Below are 17,773 nucleotides of genomic sequence, written 5' to 3'. Positions count from 1 at the left end.
AGACCTTGTAACACTAACAAGTCACATGACACTGGGGAGGGAAAATGGCTAATTGGGCACAATTTGGCCATTTTCACTTAGGGGTGTACTCACTTTTGTTGCCAGCGGTTTATACAGTAATGGCTGTGTGTTGAGTTATTTTGAGGGCACACCAAATTTACACTGTTATACAAGCTGTACACGGACTACTTTACATTGTATCAAAGTGTCATATCTTCAGTGAAGACAGGGAGCGGAGGATCTGGGTCCAATGAGGTGCACCTAAGGGTTAATTTGCATAATATAAAAGTCTATTTTCTACAGATTTCCAGCATGTCTTTGGATACCAGAGATATCGTCGGGCTCTGCAGCGGACAACCGTTACACCTAGTAGTGTGTAAGTGACGTAAGAAAAGGGAGCACCACATTCACCTTTGCATAATTATCAGGTGGCGACATTAGGATATGATATATGCAAATATTATTTACAGACATTACCATAGAAAATTTCATTTTCTGTATAATATAACAACATATGATATCCACTACATAAATATCAGACAGTAACACAAAACCATTTAATATGGGAACAAATATTTATTATTTGCATCTAAATTAAATAATGGTAGAAAATATTTTGGAGTACAAGCGGTAATAAAATAAATAAATAAATCAAATGGCAATCTAAGAAATCTGTTCAACCTGACGTATTTCTCACACATACACTGCTTTCACGGACAATGTATTTGTCATTATTCTATATGCAGTAATTTGTAATTAAATGGCTATCTAAAAAAATATAAAAAATTAAAGGGTTTCTCCAGGCTTTTAATATTGATGACCTATCCTCAGGATAGGTCATCAATATCAGATCAGCAGGAGTCCAACACCCGGCATTCACGACGATCAGTTATATGAAGGGAAGGCGTGCGCAGTGCATGTGTACTGTCTCTCATCCTGGTGTCTATGGCGAGCAGTAATAGAGAAGTGAGGCGGCACACGAGCACTGCATGCGTCTTCCCTTCATATGGCTGATCAGTGGGGGTGCCGGAGTCGCCGATCTGTTATTGATGACATCCTTATTTATCAATACTAAAAGCCCAGAGAACCCATTTAAAGGTTAAGTCTGGACTGTAGATATAGATAACCTATGCTTAGGATAAGTCATTTAAGGGGTTGCCCAAGTAATTTTTTTGTTATTTGTATGTTTTTAACTAATCAAATGTAAGGGGTTTTCAATTTACTTAATCTCCAGAGACCCTGTTCTCCTACTTAGCTGAACATCAAATTAACTGTGATGTCAGCTTCTTTCCCTGCTCTGATGGCGTTCTGTGCACAAGCCTGAGGGAGCAGGTCTGTCTCTGTGCACGGAGCATCCCTGTAAAGGCTGTGCTGGTTGTAGCAATAAGCCACACCTCCTGTACTGCCGATCTGCTGGCTAAGCTGACGGCCAAGTGTCTTCCCTCACACTGTATTCTTCAGCAAAGTTTAACCGCTTCTATCATCAGCAGCACAGTCTCAGGGTTGGAGGCTATGCCGCAGGTACTGAGCAGCTGCAGGGTTTCCTCTTCTGCAGGCAGTAAAGAAACAAATGCTCTGCACAGGATATTTCCTACCTCCCCACCCTGCAAACACAGAGTTGACAATGATCGGGTCTGACTTATGCGGGCTGTAAAAAGTGTCTGCACAGCATTGCACAAGAACAGGTAGGTGGAAGATCCTGTGTATCCGCAATGTCATTGTACTGTACAGCTGGGACTTGTGGTCATACACAAACAACATGCTGGCCGGGCAGCATGTTTATTCCCTCCCTTTGCAGAACAGGGGAAGGGGAAAGGCAGTCTTGGTTGTTGACAGCCTCAGAGATTGTTGTTACAAGCCCCTCAGCTCTGCAACTGCATGTAAACAAAGAGGCCAGAACAGAACTAGGTAAACGAGTAAATATAATTTTTGTTGCCTAAAACTTGCTTAGATTATGTATATATTGATGACAATCAGATGTACTGTGTTTATATATATATATATATATATATATATATCAGAAAACCTATTTAATTTCAGGGTGGTGGGGGACTAACACTTGGCACTGACACCAATCAATTGTTCTCAGCAGCTGCCATTGCCGGAACTAAAAAACGAGATAAAAGCCGGACACAGCTCTATCCATGTAATAGTCATGCTAGGTTACTGGCTGCTACAAATGGATGGCGGTGTATGATTCTGGTTCCGTCCACTGTGTTATTTCTGGCTTTGGTGGCTGCTGAGAGCAGCTGATTGGTGGAGTGTTGAATGTCAGAACCCCACCAATCTGACATTGATGACCTATTCTAAACATAGCATAATGTTCACCGGTCGACACTGCGCTGTAATGGCGTGGTGGTGCATGTGTCTATGGACTGGCATCCCAGGAAACAGCGATGTAGAAAGGACCGGCACTCACACAAGGTAGCTTTTTAGAATGCTGGATTTATTGTCACATATCAATAGTGACACGTTTCGACAATAAATCCAGCATTCTAAAAAGCTACCTCGTGTGAGTGCCGATCCTTTCTACATTGCTATTCTAAGCATAGGTCATCTACATCTAGAGTCCGCACTAGGGACTGTATTACAATAACAGATCATGCAAACGATTGTTGGGAGGGAAGCCTTCCTTCCCGGCAATCGCCTGCTTGTCAGCGGAGGAGACCATTGTTATTACTTGCATCTCATTCAGAGTATGGGGAGGAGCGATTGTTATGCCATCGCTCATTGCCATGCTGACTAGTTGTTAAAAGGCAGCAGACTGTGACTAGACAGCATGATCTGCTGCTGGCAAACAATTTTTAATCATGCTTCAAAATCTGGATTACCTGATGAACGAGCGCTTGCTTGTTCATGGGGTAATCAACGGCAATATTACACTGCCAGATCATCACTAACAAGCGTCACTACAAACGGTCGTTAGCGATGCCAGTGTAATACAGCTCTATCCCTTTAATGCAAAGTACTCTAAGCATAGTCCTAGAAGGTGCTATCAGATAACCATTGTGTGCCCAGCTCTGATACAAATAGAGTATACTTGTAGTGTATGTTCCACTGAATGATATTCTGTATAAAAGAATAACATATGCAGAAAATAGGCAACTTGCCTGTAGAAGAGCACTAAATGGGATCTATAAAATCCTAAATCACCAGCAAGCTGCTGTTATATCGTGTGCTGCAAGTGCTCACATTATGGCTTCATAGTAAAGTGTAAACTACAGTATATACGCTCTATTTACTATGGTAAAATTCCCAGTTATCACGATTCACTGTATGATACACAGCCCTGAATCTGGAAGTACATGATAACATAGGATGATTTCTATTAGTATTGATCATAAGCAGAAATGATTTGACTATTATTTGGTAGATCGATGGTTTTAACTATAACCATCTGTAGCTTTTATACACTAATGATTGAGTATTTACTATCGAATTTTAAAACCGTACTATGTAAAAAAAAACATACACACATAATTATAATAAAAAAGAACAAACTTAGAGGTTGTAGGTTAACTGAAATTTATAAGTGTCAGTGTGATTCATCCTCTGGAATTCACAAGTAAATCTCCAGCTGAAGCAGTCCACAGTATGAGCGTTACTTCTGAGGTTAGTTTCCAGCTTCTATATCCATAGTCTGAGGGTCCACGATTCCTCCTTCTGATGCCAGTGTGTAATGTGAGGACACACGACTGCAGTTCAGAGTGGGATTACTTTAAAAATAAATAACAGTACTAAGAAACTGCAAATGGACGACAACTATTCATTGTCCAGAGATACCTGTGATGTCATACTGAATCCTGAAGGAGAAAATAAAAAAATATAAAAATTAAAAACAGAAAAATAAATAAATGCCACATTTCATGACAAAACATGCAAAAAAAAAAAAAAGAAAAAAAAAAAAATAGAAAACATAACTTGTACATTTTATGTTATTACATATTTATTTTCGATATTTTCTGCATTAGGACAGGGAACATCCCTTGAATGGGAGCAGAGAGCTCTCAGTATTACATGCAGAGTGACTGAGCAGGAGGGCTGGGAGGTACAGTAGCAGCCAATAGCTGGCGAGCGGGAAGTGATGCCAAAGAAGTGGCACTGTTCCCCTGCCCATAAACTGTGTAGACATATCACTGCCTGTATTTTAAGGACCTATAGTTTGCAGAGCACAACAAAACATGTTTTACTTTCACTCCAGTCAAATTTTAATGCACGTTTGGATGAGGTTGCATTTAAAGGGGTATTCCCATCACAAGTTTAATTTGTTACTGATGTGCCCGTGATCATTTTTGCAAATATGATCCATTAGCAAATTCCCACCTTTCTTGATAAAATTACTTCCATCCTACCCAGTGTTACACTTTGGTTCCCCCTAGTTACGGCCACTGCTTCTCAGGCAATTCCATGGGCCGCGCTTGCGCAGAAGAAGCACTTCTTTCCCCAGGTCGGCTGATCATTGATTACATGAATGCGCATGACGCCTGGAGGCCGTGCATGCGCAAAGCTTTATTCCGATAGCCGCGTCTAAAACAGAGCCGCGCATGCTCTGTTTTCAGCGCAGACATCGGAGACTGACCTGCAGCGAGAAGACGTTCAGAGAGAGATGAAAGGTGATCTCTGATTGGTTGGGGAACATCACACGGCAGGTGATGACTCATACTACAGTAGCTACACGAACGAGCAGGAATGGGGGTGATGTCATAAGGAGGCGTGGCAGCCAATCAATCAAACTGCCTAAGCCCGCCCAGTCTCAGAAGCAGAAACCCAGGAAGTGAACAGCAGTCAGGCTGCAGGAGAGGATGAATCTGCGAGATGGTAAAACCCCTTTAAAGGGCACTTAATCAGAATCCAAACAAATAAAATGAACAAAAGACAAAATGTAACAATCTCCTTATTTTTCGTGTCCCACTCCTGTTCTACATCACAACTGCACACCCCAAAAAATCGGTGTATTATTCTCTCAGGCTGCAGCCATGTCTTTTTCCCCCTCCATCTCCCCTCTGATGTTAGAGCACGTAAGCCAGAAAGTTTAGGAGGAGTGGCTGGGTTTAGGCTTCATACTCTGTCTACACAGCGAGCGTACAATGCCAGTAGTGCCACTGTAAATAAATACAGTGCCAGCTGTAGAATTAATAGTGCCAGTAGTAGTGCACACAGTAACACCAGCCAGCTATACCTCACGGACTCACAGTGACAACAGTACAAGGCGTTTTTGTGGCAGAAACAATCTTACTAATACAGTGACAGAAGCAGTATATGTAATGTATGCCATTGTACACAGGCATATAGCATCAGGACAGCAATGTTTGTACAGCCAAATGAAGCCTCCATTACAATTCTACAGCTTTCCAAAGCTCCTGAAAGGCATACAGTATGTGCTTAATTATACCACTATAAATCACGATCCCTGTATTGCTGCTTAGTTCCTGGGAAAGCTGGGTAACATATCATGAGGAGCACTAAATACAAAATCTACCTAAATAAAATCCCATTCTCATTCTAAAGTTGTGTGCTAAAGCTTCCCACATTTACCTCTCAGGATCCTGGGAAAGCCAGGTAACATAGCATGTGGAGCTGCAATATGGATTGCTGAATACTAAATATACCTAACTAAATTCCAATATTTGCTTCCAAATTATGCAATAGCATTCCATATATTCCTTTCAGGATCATGGAAAAGCTAGGTGACATAGCATGCAGATCTGTAATAGGACTGATGAATATTAATTGTATCTAAATAAATCCTCATTCTTGCTCACAATATTTGCCTTTTAGGATCCCGGGAAAGCTGGGTAACAGCATAGGGAGCAGTAATAGGGCCTGCTGAATACTAAATGTACTTAAATAATACCAACTTCCAGCTGCCATAATTGTGCCATAGCTAGTCATATTAGCCTATCAGGGTCTTGGAAAAGCTGGGTAGTTTACACAAAGTAAAGGTTATACTAAGAGTGATCTTTTTTTCTTTATTTTCATATAATTTTTACACTAAAATTCGAAAAGATTTGACCACAAAGAAAAATGAAAGCAACACCCAATACAATCCTCGCCTGTCTCTGCTCCTCTGGTTCTCTCCTGCAGATCCTTCAGGACTATACGGGTTATGGACTCTATTACGGTGAATGGGGAGTAAGCCTGTCCTCTTTTCACCAAACTTCCAGTTTTGCGATGTCATGCTATTGCACATTGCGCATAACAGGTAGCATTTAGTGTTAGGACCCGTCTTACAGAGATCGCCTTGACGTTCGGCAGACGGGCTCAGATGGTTTTGTTCAAAATGTACCGCATTTTTCGCCCCATAAGATGCACCCCCCCCCCCCAAATGGGGGGCAAATGCCCCTGCATCTTATGGGGCGAATGCTGACATTTTTACATCACAGGCTGCGATGTATGAGTGAGCAGGGAGGGACTGGGAGGAGGAGCTGGGGGCCAGCAATTGCGGCGGGGCCGATGCAGTCACTGTACTCCGGCCCCGCCGCTCCAGTACTGCACAATACAAATATAAAATGTCTCATTCAATTAAAAGTGATTAAACATGCCCCCCCACTCCTAATATTACTGTACATTCTAACAGCTTCTGTACAATGCAGGCAGGCTGGGCAGGCGGGCGGCAGCGTAACTCCCTGATGTCACGTGCCTGCGCCGCCTACTTTATGAATGAAGCAAGCGGCGCAGGCAAGTGACGTCAGTGAGTGACGTGCCGGCCGTCCAGCTTGCCTGCCTGCATTGTACAGAAGCTGTTAGGATGTACGGTAATATTAGGAGTGAGGGGGCATGTTTAATCACTTTTAATTGAATAAGACATTTAATATTTGTAACAGTGTCCGTCATCCACAGATCCCCCCATAACAGTGTCCGTCATCCACAGATCCCCCCATAACAGTGTCCGTCATCCACAGATCCCCCCCATAACAGTGTCCATCATCCACAGATCCCCCATAACAGTGTCCGTCATCCAAAGATCCCACCATAACAGTGTAAGTCATCCACAGATTCCCCCATAACAGTGTCCGTCATCCACAGATCCCCCATAACAGTGTCCGTCATCCACAGATCCCCCCATAACAGTGTCCGTCATCCACAGATCCCCCATAACAGTGTCTGTCATCCACAGATCCCCCCATAACAGTGCGTCATCCACAGATCCCCATAACAGTGCGTCATCCACAGATCCCCCCCATAACAGTGCGTCATCCACAGATCCCCCATAACAGTGTCCTTCACAGATCCCCCCATAACAGTACCATTCACAGATCCCCAGTAATAGTGCCCTCCACAGACCACCATTAGTTCCAAACCTACCAAAAGCACACCTTTTGGTTAAAAAATTTTTCTTTTCTTATTTTCCTCCCCAAAAACCTAGGTGCCTCTCATGGGCCGGTGCATCTTATAGTGCGAAAAATATGGTATTTGCTAAGCATCTCACTTTATAAATAAGTGTAGTGTTAGCACTATAATATTTGTTGTGACTATGGCATTATTGTATTTTATCTGGTTTGCGGAGTGCAGTTGCATTGTCTTTTTTTCTCTGTTTTTAGCCATGGCAGCGTGCACCTGCGTATTGGGATGTGCTGAATAACCCCCTTTTCTTTGCAGATTTACAGTGCTGGAGATGTGGCACTCCAGCGAGTCGTGTACTCCTGATTAGCCTGTCTGCCCTATAGGCTGATTTTAATTTGTTTCAGTATAAGGCCCCATGCACACAGCCGTGTGCGGGCCGTGGAACCGCGGCCTGGATCCCTCCTGAGAGCAGGAGCGCACGGCGTCACTGGTTGCTATGACGCCGTGCGCTCCCTGCTGCCGGCACAGTACAGTAATACACTGGTATAGATCATACCAGTGTATTACTGTATTGCGGCGGCAGCAGGGAGCGCACGGCGTCATAGCAACCAGTGACGCCGTGCGCTCCTGCTCTCAGGAGGGATCCAGTCCGCGGTTCCACGGCCCGCACACGGCTGTGAAACACGGCCGTGTGCATGGGGCCTTAAGCTGCGGCCTGCTCTCATTACATTCATTGGAAGCTGTCTGGCACAAGGAAAGGTATGGAGTGGGCTCGGCATGCATGTTGGTACCTGCATCCCTTGTAGGTAATGGAGGCCATTATGGCACCAAAAATGGTAAAAGGCAGAGTGGAGCCAGCATGCATGTGGATCCAACACTCCCTGAACATTATGGCGGCCATTATGGTGCATAACAGGTAGTATTTAGTGTTGGGACCCATCTTACAGAGATCGCCTTGACGTTCGGCAGACGGGCTCAGATGGTTTTGTACAAAATGTATTTGCCAAGTATCTCACTTTATAAATAAGCGTAGCATTAGCACTATAATATTTTTTGTGACTATGGCATTATTGTACTTTATCTGGTTTGCAGGGTGCTGTTGCATTGTCTTTTTTTCTCTATGCTATTGCACACAGTCAGTCTCCGGCCAAAGATGGCAAGGACAGGAAAAAGGGCTCCTCTCTGCCTGCAAGAGGGCCATTTTATACATGTATTTAATGATTTTTATATGTTTAATGTCCATTTAAATTAGATTTTTAATAGGAGTTCAGCCAGGTCCTTGTAAGGCTGATAACAAATAGTAAAACGTTATTACTACCAATGTATCAAGAGTAGAAGTACAATTAGTGCAAAGCTCTCTACCTGCTAGGAACAAGAATAAATAAGCAAAATCGAAATATATTTTCCTATTCTTTGGCCATTTACCCTACAAAGAAATACAAAATGAAAAGATAACTCCAATTTGGGTTTTCTGTCCTGCAATAAAAAAAATACTATTTTTCTTAGATCAAGAACTAAAAAGCATAAACAAATCACTTTCAGAATTCAGCATTTCAAAATGTGAATTCTTGCAATAGGCACCATGGACCAAAACACGTCAGGCTATAAAATGGGCTTAAGAATTTTTTCCTCTGTAAATAAACATGTGAATGACATACAAGAGTCGACATGATCAAGTTGGTTTCCCTTGTTTTTATTGGTAATGTTCATCCATAAAAATGGTCACCATTGTGAGCTCTCAATCAGCAAACATGAGAAAAGGGGTTTTGCTATCCCAGGAGGATGTTGACTCTCATCACGGTCATTACTCTTTAAACAGATTGAAGGGGATATTATTTACAAGTCCTCTGACTTTTCATATCCACTTTGCAATAGTGGAATATGGGAAACATTCCAAAAACTCAACACGCTGTTGAGATTGTTAAGAGGCCATGAAATGAATTTGTATATTCAATACTTCTCTGGTAGAAAGGGAAATGTTTGAGGTCAATTTCAGTTATTTTTAGTATTTTTTTTTTCTTTACATCTATAAAGGGATTATCTACAGTAGTGCTTGAAAGTTTTTGGACCCCTCAGAATTTTCTGTGTTTCTGCATAAATGTGACCTAGAACTACATCACATTTTTACACAAGTCATAAAAGTAGATAAAGATACAAAAATATTAGACTTGGTCATTTAGTTATTGAGGAAAATGATCAAATATCACGTCAGTGAGTGGCAAAAGTATGTGAACCTTTGCTTTCACTACCTGGTGTGACTCCCTTGTGCAGCGATAGCTGGAACTAACCATTTTCAGTAATTGTTGATTAGTCTTTCAAATCCCTTTAGAGGAATGTTAGCCCACTCCTCTGTACAAAACAGCTTGTGTTGGTTGGTGGGTTTCCTCCCATGAACTGCTTACTTCAGGGCCTTCCACAACATTTGTATTGGATTAAGGCTGCATTGCACACATCCAACAGACGAGGCAGTAATATTGGCCGAAAGGTCTTGTAATATGGGATCGGGAACCCATCAGGGCCAGGGGATTTATTCGCTGGAGATTCTAATTCAGTCATAGTAAAGGTTTAGCGAGTGAGAGGGAAGAGAGCGAGGTGTCAATAATTCCTCTGCACGAGTCTCTCTCTGTTTGGGAGGTCTGGGTCCTAACATTGTATAAGCCACTGTAGTACTCGCTAAATTACTGTGCTATACGCTCCATAGTATGCAGGAGCTGTGCTGTGGAATTTTAAATTGCTGAGATATGTGAGCTGGCTTTCCTCTTCTTAATCTGCGCCATCAATAGTTTGGAAGATTGCTTCCGTGGGTATAGTATTTGAATTGGGTGGAGAGGAACAGTTTAGCAGTGTTATCATTTAATACATTTTTCAATTCTTTACGTGCCTGGTTCAATTGCTCAAGCACATCAGGGGATAACTTATTTTTGTGGGATTTCTCTAATTGTGCAATCTTATCTTGTACCTTTAAACAGGTTTGTTGTCTAAGTTTATTAATATGGGCTCCTAGAGCTATGAAGTGTCCCCTAATAACCGGCTTGTGGGCCTCCCATAATAGGCCTTTAGATATGTCTGGGGAGTCATTCATTCTAAAATAATCTTGTAGAGCTTCCTCTATTTGCTTTTTATATTTTTCCCTGCACGCAAAAGGATGCAATTTAGTCTACACCTATAAGATGTTTTAGGGATATCCTGTAAATTGTAATTAAGAAAAAACTGCGCATGGTCTGACAAAACTATATTACCTATTTCAAATTTTTGGCAGAGGTGTAATTGTTGTGGAGGACCAAACAGGTAATCTAGCCGGTGATATGATTGATGGAGGTGGGAGCAAAAGGAGTAGTCCCTGTCCCTAGGGTGCAACAGTTTCCAGGCATCCACTAGGGTATAGTCTGCCATGGATGCCCGCAACCTATCCAGAGCCACCTTGGAGATGAAAGTGGAGAGGCCGGAGGAACCCACAGACGGCTCTAGTGCTAGATTCAAATCTCCGCCCAGGATAATGGAACCTGGATAATGGAAATCTCTGATCATCATCAATACCTTACATAGCCAGTGAAAATGGTGAACGTTTGGGGCATATATGTTTCCCTGGGTGAGCATCTGTGAGCCTATAACTCCCTATCAGGGTCAATTTGGGATGAAGCCAGAGCAAAGGGGAGCGACTTGGAGGCTGATTGAGGGGATGTGCTATGAAACCACTGGCTATATTGCAAATGAGATAGAGTAGGAACATGTTTATGTCTAAAGTGTGTTTCCTGCAACAAGGCTATTCCTACTTTATACTTGTTCAAGAATCTGCAAATTTGGCTCATCTTTGCTGGTGCATTCAACCCTTTTACATTAAAGGTACAGACTTTAACATCAGCCATATCAGTTATAATGGGGGTAGGGGGTCATACGATAAAATCTCATAATAACCTAGGGAGAGTGCACCTTAACAAGATGCTTGAATCCATTGATAGGGAAGCCTCATGTGTGAATCATTATTTACACCTAGATGTATTGCTCTAATCCTGTTGTGATGACAAGGAGAAAGTTGTGGTATGGAGTAGACAGACAGGGTGGGCAAATAGAAGAAACATAATAACACGTATAGGAACATGTTTTGCAGTAGGTGAAAACTCTTAAATGTTATAAGAAATATTAAACCGTACAGTCCGTCTCTCCCCTATTGATATCCCAACCTCCCTTTGTGTATATAGATTAAAGTATAGGTGATCTGATAATGATTGTACTTTTCCGTTCACGCATGAACATTCCTAGGATCTTCGTGCTTTGATTTCCTTTCCAGTCCACGATATCCAGAACTTCTATGTCTAGGGCTTCATATACCCTCTGAAGGTCGGCTAAGAACCGAACTACTAGCTTGCGACCAGGATAATTGATAAGCAACCCAAATGGATACAACCAGCGATAAGTGGTTTTCCTACTTCTAAGAATATCCAGCAGAAGCCTCAGATGGTTCCGCTTGCGCAGCGTCATGGAGGAGAGGTCCTGGTAGATGGAAACAGTCGATCCCTCAAACACAATTGGAGTTGCCGATCTGGAGGCCGCTAGGATATTTATTTTGTCTGGAAGTGAACCAACTTACAGATAATATCTCTTGGGGCTTCATTCTGCTTTGGTGTAGGGCGCAGCGCTCTGTGGGCGCGCTCCAGCTCCAAATTTCCAGACTCTTGGCCTAGTAGGTTTGTGAAGATAGTGGTAAGGGATGTGCTCGGCATATCAGGCATCACCGATTCAGGTATAGGAATATAGGTGGTTCACATGGGCCTGGCAGTTGTCAAGATTAGGAGAGACTTCATTATTAAAATCTACCAAGGATGTTTGTGTAGACTCTAATGCCTCCAATCGGAAATGCATGTGCCTTAAAGGGGTATTCCCATCTCAGACAATGGGGGCATATCGCTAGGATATGCCCGATTGTCATATAGGTGTGGGTCCCATGGCCGGGACCCACACCTACAACGAGAATGAAGCAGGGAGCACAGTGGCTGGAGGACCCCGGATTTCCCGGGGTCCGTCCACCACCAAGCGCTGCTCCCATAGAAGTGAATGGGAGCGCACCGTGCATTCATTTCTATGGAGCAGACAGCAATAGCCGAGCCAGCACTCGGCTATTTTCGGCGGCCACATAGAAATGGGGAGCGGCTGGCACGTGTTCATTTCCTGGCTCTGTTCTCATTGTAGGTGTGGGTCTCAGCGGGACCCGCACCTATCAGACAATGGGGGCATATCCTAGCGATATGCCCCGATTGTCTGAGATGGAAAAACCCCTTTAAGTCTTGTTTGATATCTTTTAATTCACGTAGCAGGGATCCAGTGATTGTGTCATCAGTTCCTTGAGTAAAGTTTTATATATCCTCTGGAGGGCTCCTCCGCTTCATTTGCCCCATCAGCCTCCAAGTCTTCAGTCTGAGGCTCGTAAACGTCTTTCTGTTTTGCCTGCGCCATCTTGCCTGATTCAAGCGCTGTAGCTGCCAGCGTTCTCTTAATAAAGCACTCGATCTCTCCTTGTGTAGAGCACAGTTTGGAGGTCAGATGCTGATAATTTACCCTCTTAGGGCAGGCCTGCAGCGGAGCTCAGTGAGCAGCTTGCATGTGGCTCGGCTGCGAAACTCCGCCCCCCAGGATCACGTCAACTTTTTTTTCCGACCATACAGTAAATTGCACATGGGTAATAAATGAGGGTAACGTCATCAGAAAAGCATAATCATAGCTTTTAAAAAAAAGCCATAGCCTCACTGATCCCTTGCTACTTCTATTCCACCTCTGCCAATTACAGGCTGAATAGGCATATCCTGAAATGTACTATGTGTTAGGATATTATACAATGGACTTCACATTATAAATGCACACTAAGGCTAGGGCCACATTATGACTTTGGCTGTGCCAAGCATCGCATGACCACACAGTGCAGTGTAATAATTACAAAAAGGGGACGATGCACTCCAAGATTATAAGGTGTTGTGGGTGGCGGGAGAAGGGTCCCCAAATATCAGTCCAAAAGTGGGTCCCACTATTGGACTCACAGACTGCTGTGTAGCAGTGTTAGCACACAACATAATGGAAGAGATTAGGGTTTCAATGCGACTTTTCCGATTCTGGGATTGCGATTACTTTCAAGATATGTTGTGATCGCATTCACTTCCCTTATGTTGTGTGGCTGCAATGATACACAGCAATCTTTGGTTGCGTGGTGAAGGTTGTTGTGTAGTCAACCTAAAGGACTTGTTTTGAAATACTGGTCTGACATCACTGTATGTCAAGGTACCTTATAATAACGCATTATGTCAATGACTAAACTCTAAAAAAGAATTGGTACCACACTGTTGTTTAATATTTCAAAAAACATTTACCTTGAATGAGAACAGACTGTTGAGATCCAGAATCAGCACTTAAAGACAATCTGCCACCTTTGGCCAGTCTATCACACAATAAGGTAATGTGTTTCTTCAGCTTGGATGTATCTTTTGGAATGCTCAGCTGGCTGGTGAGGTTCAATGCCTGCTCTTTAGAACTCTTAGATAAACACGTCCTTAAGAGATGAGATAATGCCGCATCCACCGATTCTTCCCAACCCTAATTAAAACAGGAAAATACGATGAGAATGCTTGCTTTTCTCTACAGACTAAAATTCCGTGCTAGACAACGAAAAGATATATAAGACAGTTATTGCTGGAACGACCAGACAAATAATGAATATACATTCTACCCATATATACTGAAAACAATATCCTCATTGGGTATGCACGGATTCTGACTTTTTACATTGTCTTCAAAGGTTCTGTATACTGTAAGAATAATCAAAAGGAAATACATTTGTAAGAAGGAATCTGTAGTGTAACAGGACAAATGTAAACCCTAAAGGAAACAAAGGGTAGCATTACAATGCCCGATCTTAGGGCGGATCGGCTGCTTGATTATACGCGTTAGGTATCAGGAACTACCATTCGTATTGCTGATAACTGGCCCAAAATCGTGCAGTGTAAGGCTGGTTTCACACTTGCGTTCAGAGCGGATCCGTCTGGGGTCTGCACAGACGGATCCGTTTATATAATGAAGATGATGGGATCCGTTCAGAACAGATCCGTCTGCATTATATTTTAGAAAAAATTCTAAGTGTGAAAGTAGCCGCAGACGGATCCGTCCAGACTTTACATTGAAAGTCAATGGGGGACGGATCCATTTGAAATTGAGCCATATTGTGTCAACGTCAAACGGATCCGTCCCCATTGACTTACATTGTAAGTCTGGAAGGATCCGTTTGCCTCTGCACGGCCAGGCGGACACCAAGCAGTGTTCGGGTGTCCGCCTGCTGAGCGGAGCGGAGGCCAAATGGTACCAGACTGATGCATTCTGAGCGGATCCGCATCCACTCAGAATGCATTAGGGCAGGACGGATCCGTTCGGGGCCGCTTGTGAGAGCCTTCAAACGGAACTCGCAAGCGGAGCCCCGAACGCTAATGTGAAAGTAGCCTAAGGCTGGTTTCACATCTGCTTTGTGAAGTCCGGCACTCTCATAGGTACAGTTGTGTTCAAAATAATAGCAGTGTGTTTAAAAAAAAGTGAACAAAGCTCTAAATCCTTCTAATAGCTTTTATTTCCATACACTCAAATGCATTAGGAACACTACACATTCTATTCCAAAATCAAAACATGAAGAAAAATATATCAAATTTGTGTTGTTCCTCTAAAAAAAAAATTAAGAAAAGTGAATATTAGACTGCTCAAAAAAATAGCAGTGTTTGTATTCTTCTTTGCAAACTCAAACATTCACTATATAAACTGAAAAATGTTTGAAGATTTAGCTTTCCTTTGAATCACTTAAATAATATTTAGTTGTATAACCACTGTTTCTGAGAACTTCTGTACATCTGTGTTGCATGGAGTCAACCAACTTCTGGCCCCTGTGAACAGGTGTTCCAGCCCAGGACGATTGGACTACATTCCACAGTTCTTCTCTATTTCTTGGTTTTGCTTTAGAAACTGCATTTTTGATGTCACCCCACATGTTTTCTATTGGATTAAGATCCAGGGATTGGGCTGACCACTGCATAACGTCAACCTTATTGGTCTGGCACCAAGATGTTGCACGTTTACTGGCGTGTTTGGGGTCATTGTCTTGTTGGAACACCCATTTCAAGGGCATTTTCTCTTCAGCATAAGGAAGCATGGCCTCTTCAAGTATTCTGATGTATTCAAACTGATCCATGATCCCTGGTATGCGATAAATAGGCCCAACACCGTAGTATGAGAAACATCCCTATATCTTGATGCTTGCGCCACCATGCTTCACTGTCTTCACAGGGTACTGTGGCTTGAATTCAGTGTTTGGGGGTTGTCTGACAAACTGTCTCCGGCCACTAGACCTGAAAATAATCTTAGGCTCCATTCACATGTCCGCAATTTCATTCCACATTTTTGCGGAATGGAATTGCGGACCCACTCACTTCTATGCGGCAGCACGATGTGCTGCCCGGAAACGGAATTGCGCATCCGCACTTCCGGGTCCGCAATTCCGTTTAGCAAAAAAATAGAACATGTCCTATTCTTATCCTCAATTGCAGACAAGAACAGGCATATTCTATTAGTGCCGGCAATGTGCGGTCCGCAAAATGCGGAAAGCACATTGCCGTTGTCCGTGTTTTGCGGATCCGCGGATCTGTGGATCCGCAAAACACGTTGCGGACGTGTAAATGGAGCATTACTTTCATCAGTCCACAAAATTATTCTTTAGGCCAGTCAATGTGCTCTTTGGCAAATTGTAACCTCTTCAGCACATGTCTTTTTTTCAACAGTGAGACTTTGCGGGGGCTTCTTTCAGATAGCTTTGCTTTACATGGGCGTCTTCTAATTGTAACAGTACTCACATGTAACTTTGGACCTTCTTTGATCTTCCTGGAGATGCTTGTTGGCTGAGTCCTTGCCATTTTGGCTATTCTTCTATCCATTTGAATAGTAGATTTTTACTTTCCTCCATGTCTTTCAGGTTTTGTTTGCCATGTTGAAACATTTGTGATCATTTTAGCTGAGCAGCATTTTGAACATGCCCCTTTCAATTAGTGATTCAATTACACAGAATCAGCAGCATGCATGTCATGACTGTTGGGTTTCTATTACTCTACTACACCTGCTAGTAAATTATTTGCCATGTAGAAATATAATTTCTACCAAAAACAGTGATTGATCAGGTTAGTGATGTCTGACTGCTATTATTTTGAGCACAACTGTATATCAACCAGTGAAGGTGGGAAAGAAGTCAGTGCTGAATGTGAAATTAAAAAATTTAGGATATGTTTTTATATAGCATATTAAAAAGCAAATTTATTAAGATTGCTGTTTCATTAGCCAGCCTTAAAATAAGGGTTGTTGGAGTAAATGCAGCAAATTTGCAGCATGCCTCTTAAAATGCAGCATGCCTCTTAATAAAATTGGGGAATCTTGTGGAAGCTTGTTGGCCCTACCCCTTCCCATTTACTCATCCCTACTTTTCTCATCCCTTGGTAAAACGGTCGAGAAGTGAAAGAAGTCACTAATTTTAGTGTAAATATTGCAAGCCCCAACATTTTCAACTTTTGGACACCAAAAAACTGGCACACAAGTAATGATAAATTCCCCATACACTGCTTTCCAAGGGTAGACATGAAAATAAATACTAGTAAATCAAATTATGTCTACGATTTATTCCTGGGTGGTATCGGATATTTATAGTAAAGAACCAAAAAGCCTCAAAGCTCAGCAATAATCTTTTATGGTCACCACCTTTCTTTGGTAGGTTAACTCTTCCAATGCCGACAAAACAAAATTAGGACATGGGCAATCAATTTAGCTGTAAAATATATGAAATGCAAACAAATGAATTGGTCAAACAGGGAAGAGGGACTTCCGGTTCCAGCGCCGCCATGTGAAGTCGCTTGGAAAGTGAGCTCCCCAGCTACCTGCCGCAAACCGAGACATACTGCCCGTGCACCCTCTTTTCTGGTGTGGTGAGGGGGAACATAGGGTCCGACCACGCTGCATGGATCGGTACCTTGTAAGCATGGGCAAAAAACTGAAGAGCAGAGTGCTTTCTTCGCCGCTGCAAGAAGACGCAGTGCCCACCAACATGGTGCCGAGCTCAGAAACGGCGGACGGTGTCGTGGCCCCAACCTCGCTGGAGCAGTCGAACGATGGGAACGAGGTACGGAATCTCATGCCGGACTCCCACATAAGACACATTGATTATAAAGTGCTTGCAGTGGAGGTTGCTGCACACTTAGCTCCTGACCTGCGGGAGACTCTGGCCTCCTCAGTCACTCATGTTATGCAACAACTGCAGGAAACCGTCCAGCAGCATGATACCAGACTGGATGTAGCCGAGTCCAGAATACAAGTGATGGAGGACACTACAGAATCTATCCTTCACAAGTTACAAAAAGTCCTTACAGAAAATAAGAGACTATGTGAAAAGATGGAGGACTTGGAAAACCGCTCCAGGCGCAACAATTTG

General features: G+C 42.8%; 1 protein-coding gene across 1 annotated transcript in view; it reads right to left on the bottom strand.

The window, feature by feature from the left end:
* Window positions 1-580: 580 nt before the first annotated feature.
* The window catches only part of BBS9 (Bardet-Biedl syndrome 9), a 394,796-nt gene continuing 377,603 nt past the window's right edge, over window positions 581-17,773 (bottom strand). The window contains 2 exon segments of the mRNA XM_044293961.1: window positions 581-3,803; window positions 13,641-13,863. Coding sequence (XP_044149896.1) covers window positions 3,763-3,803; window positions 13,641-13,863 — 264 coding nt within the window. The 3' untranslated portion in view covers window positions 581-3,762.

Source organism: Bufo gargarizans, chromosome 5, assembly GCF_014858855.1.
Source record: "Bufo gargarizans isolate SCDJY-AF-19 chromosome 5, ASM1485885v1, whole genome shotgun sequence".
Lineage (NCBI taxonomy): Eukaryota > Metazoa > Chordata > Amphibia > Anura > Bufonidae > Bufo > Bufo gargarizans.
Note: the sequence above shows the minus strand (reverse complement) of the source record. Positions and strands in the feature narration are given on the sequence as shown.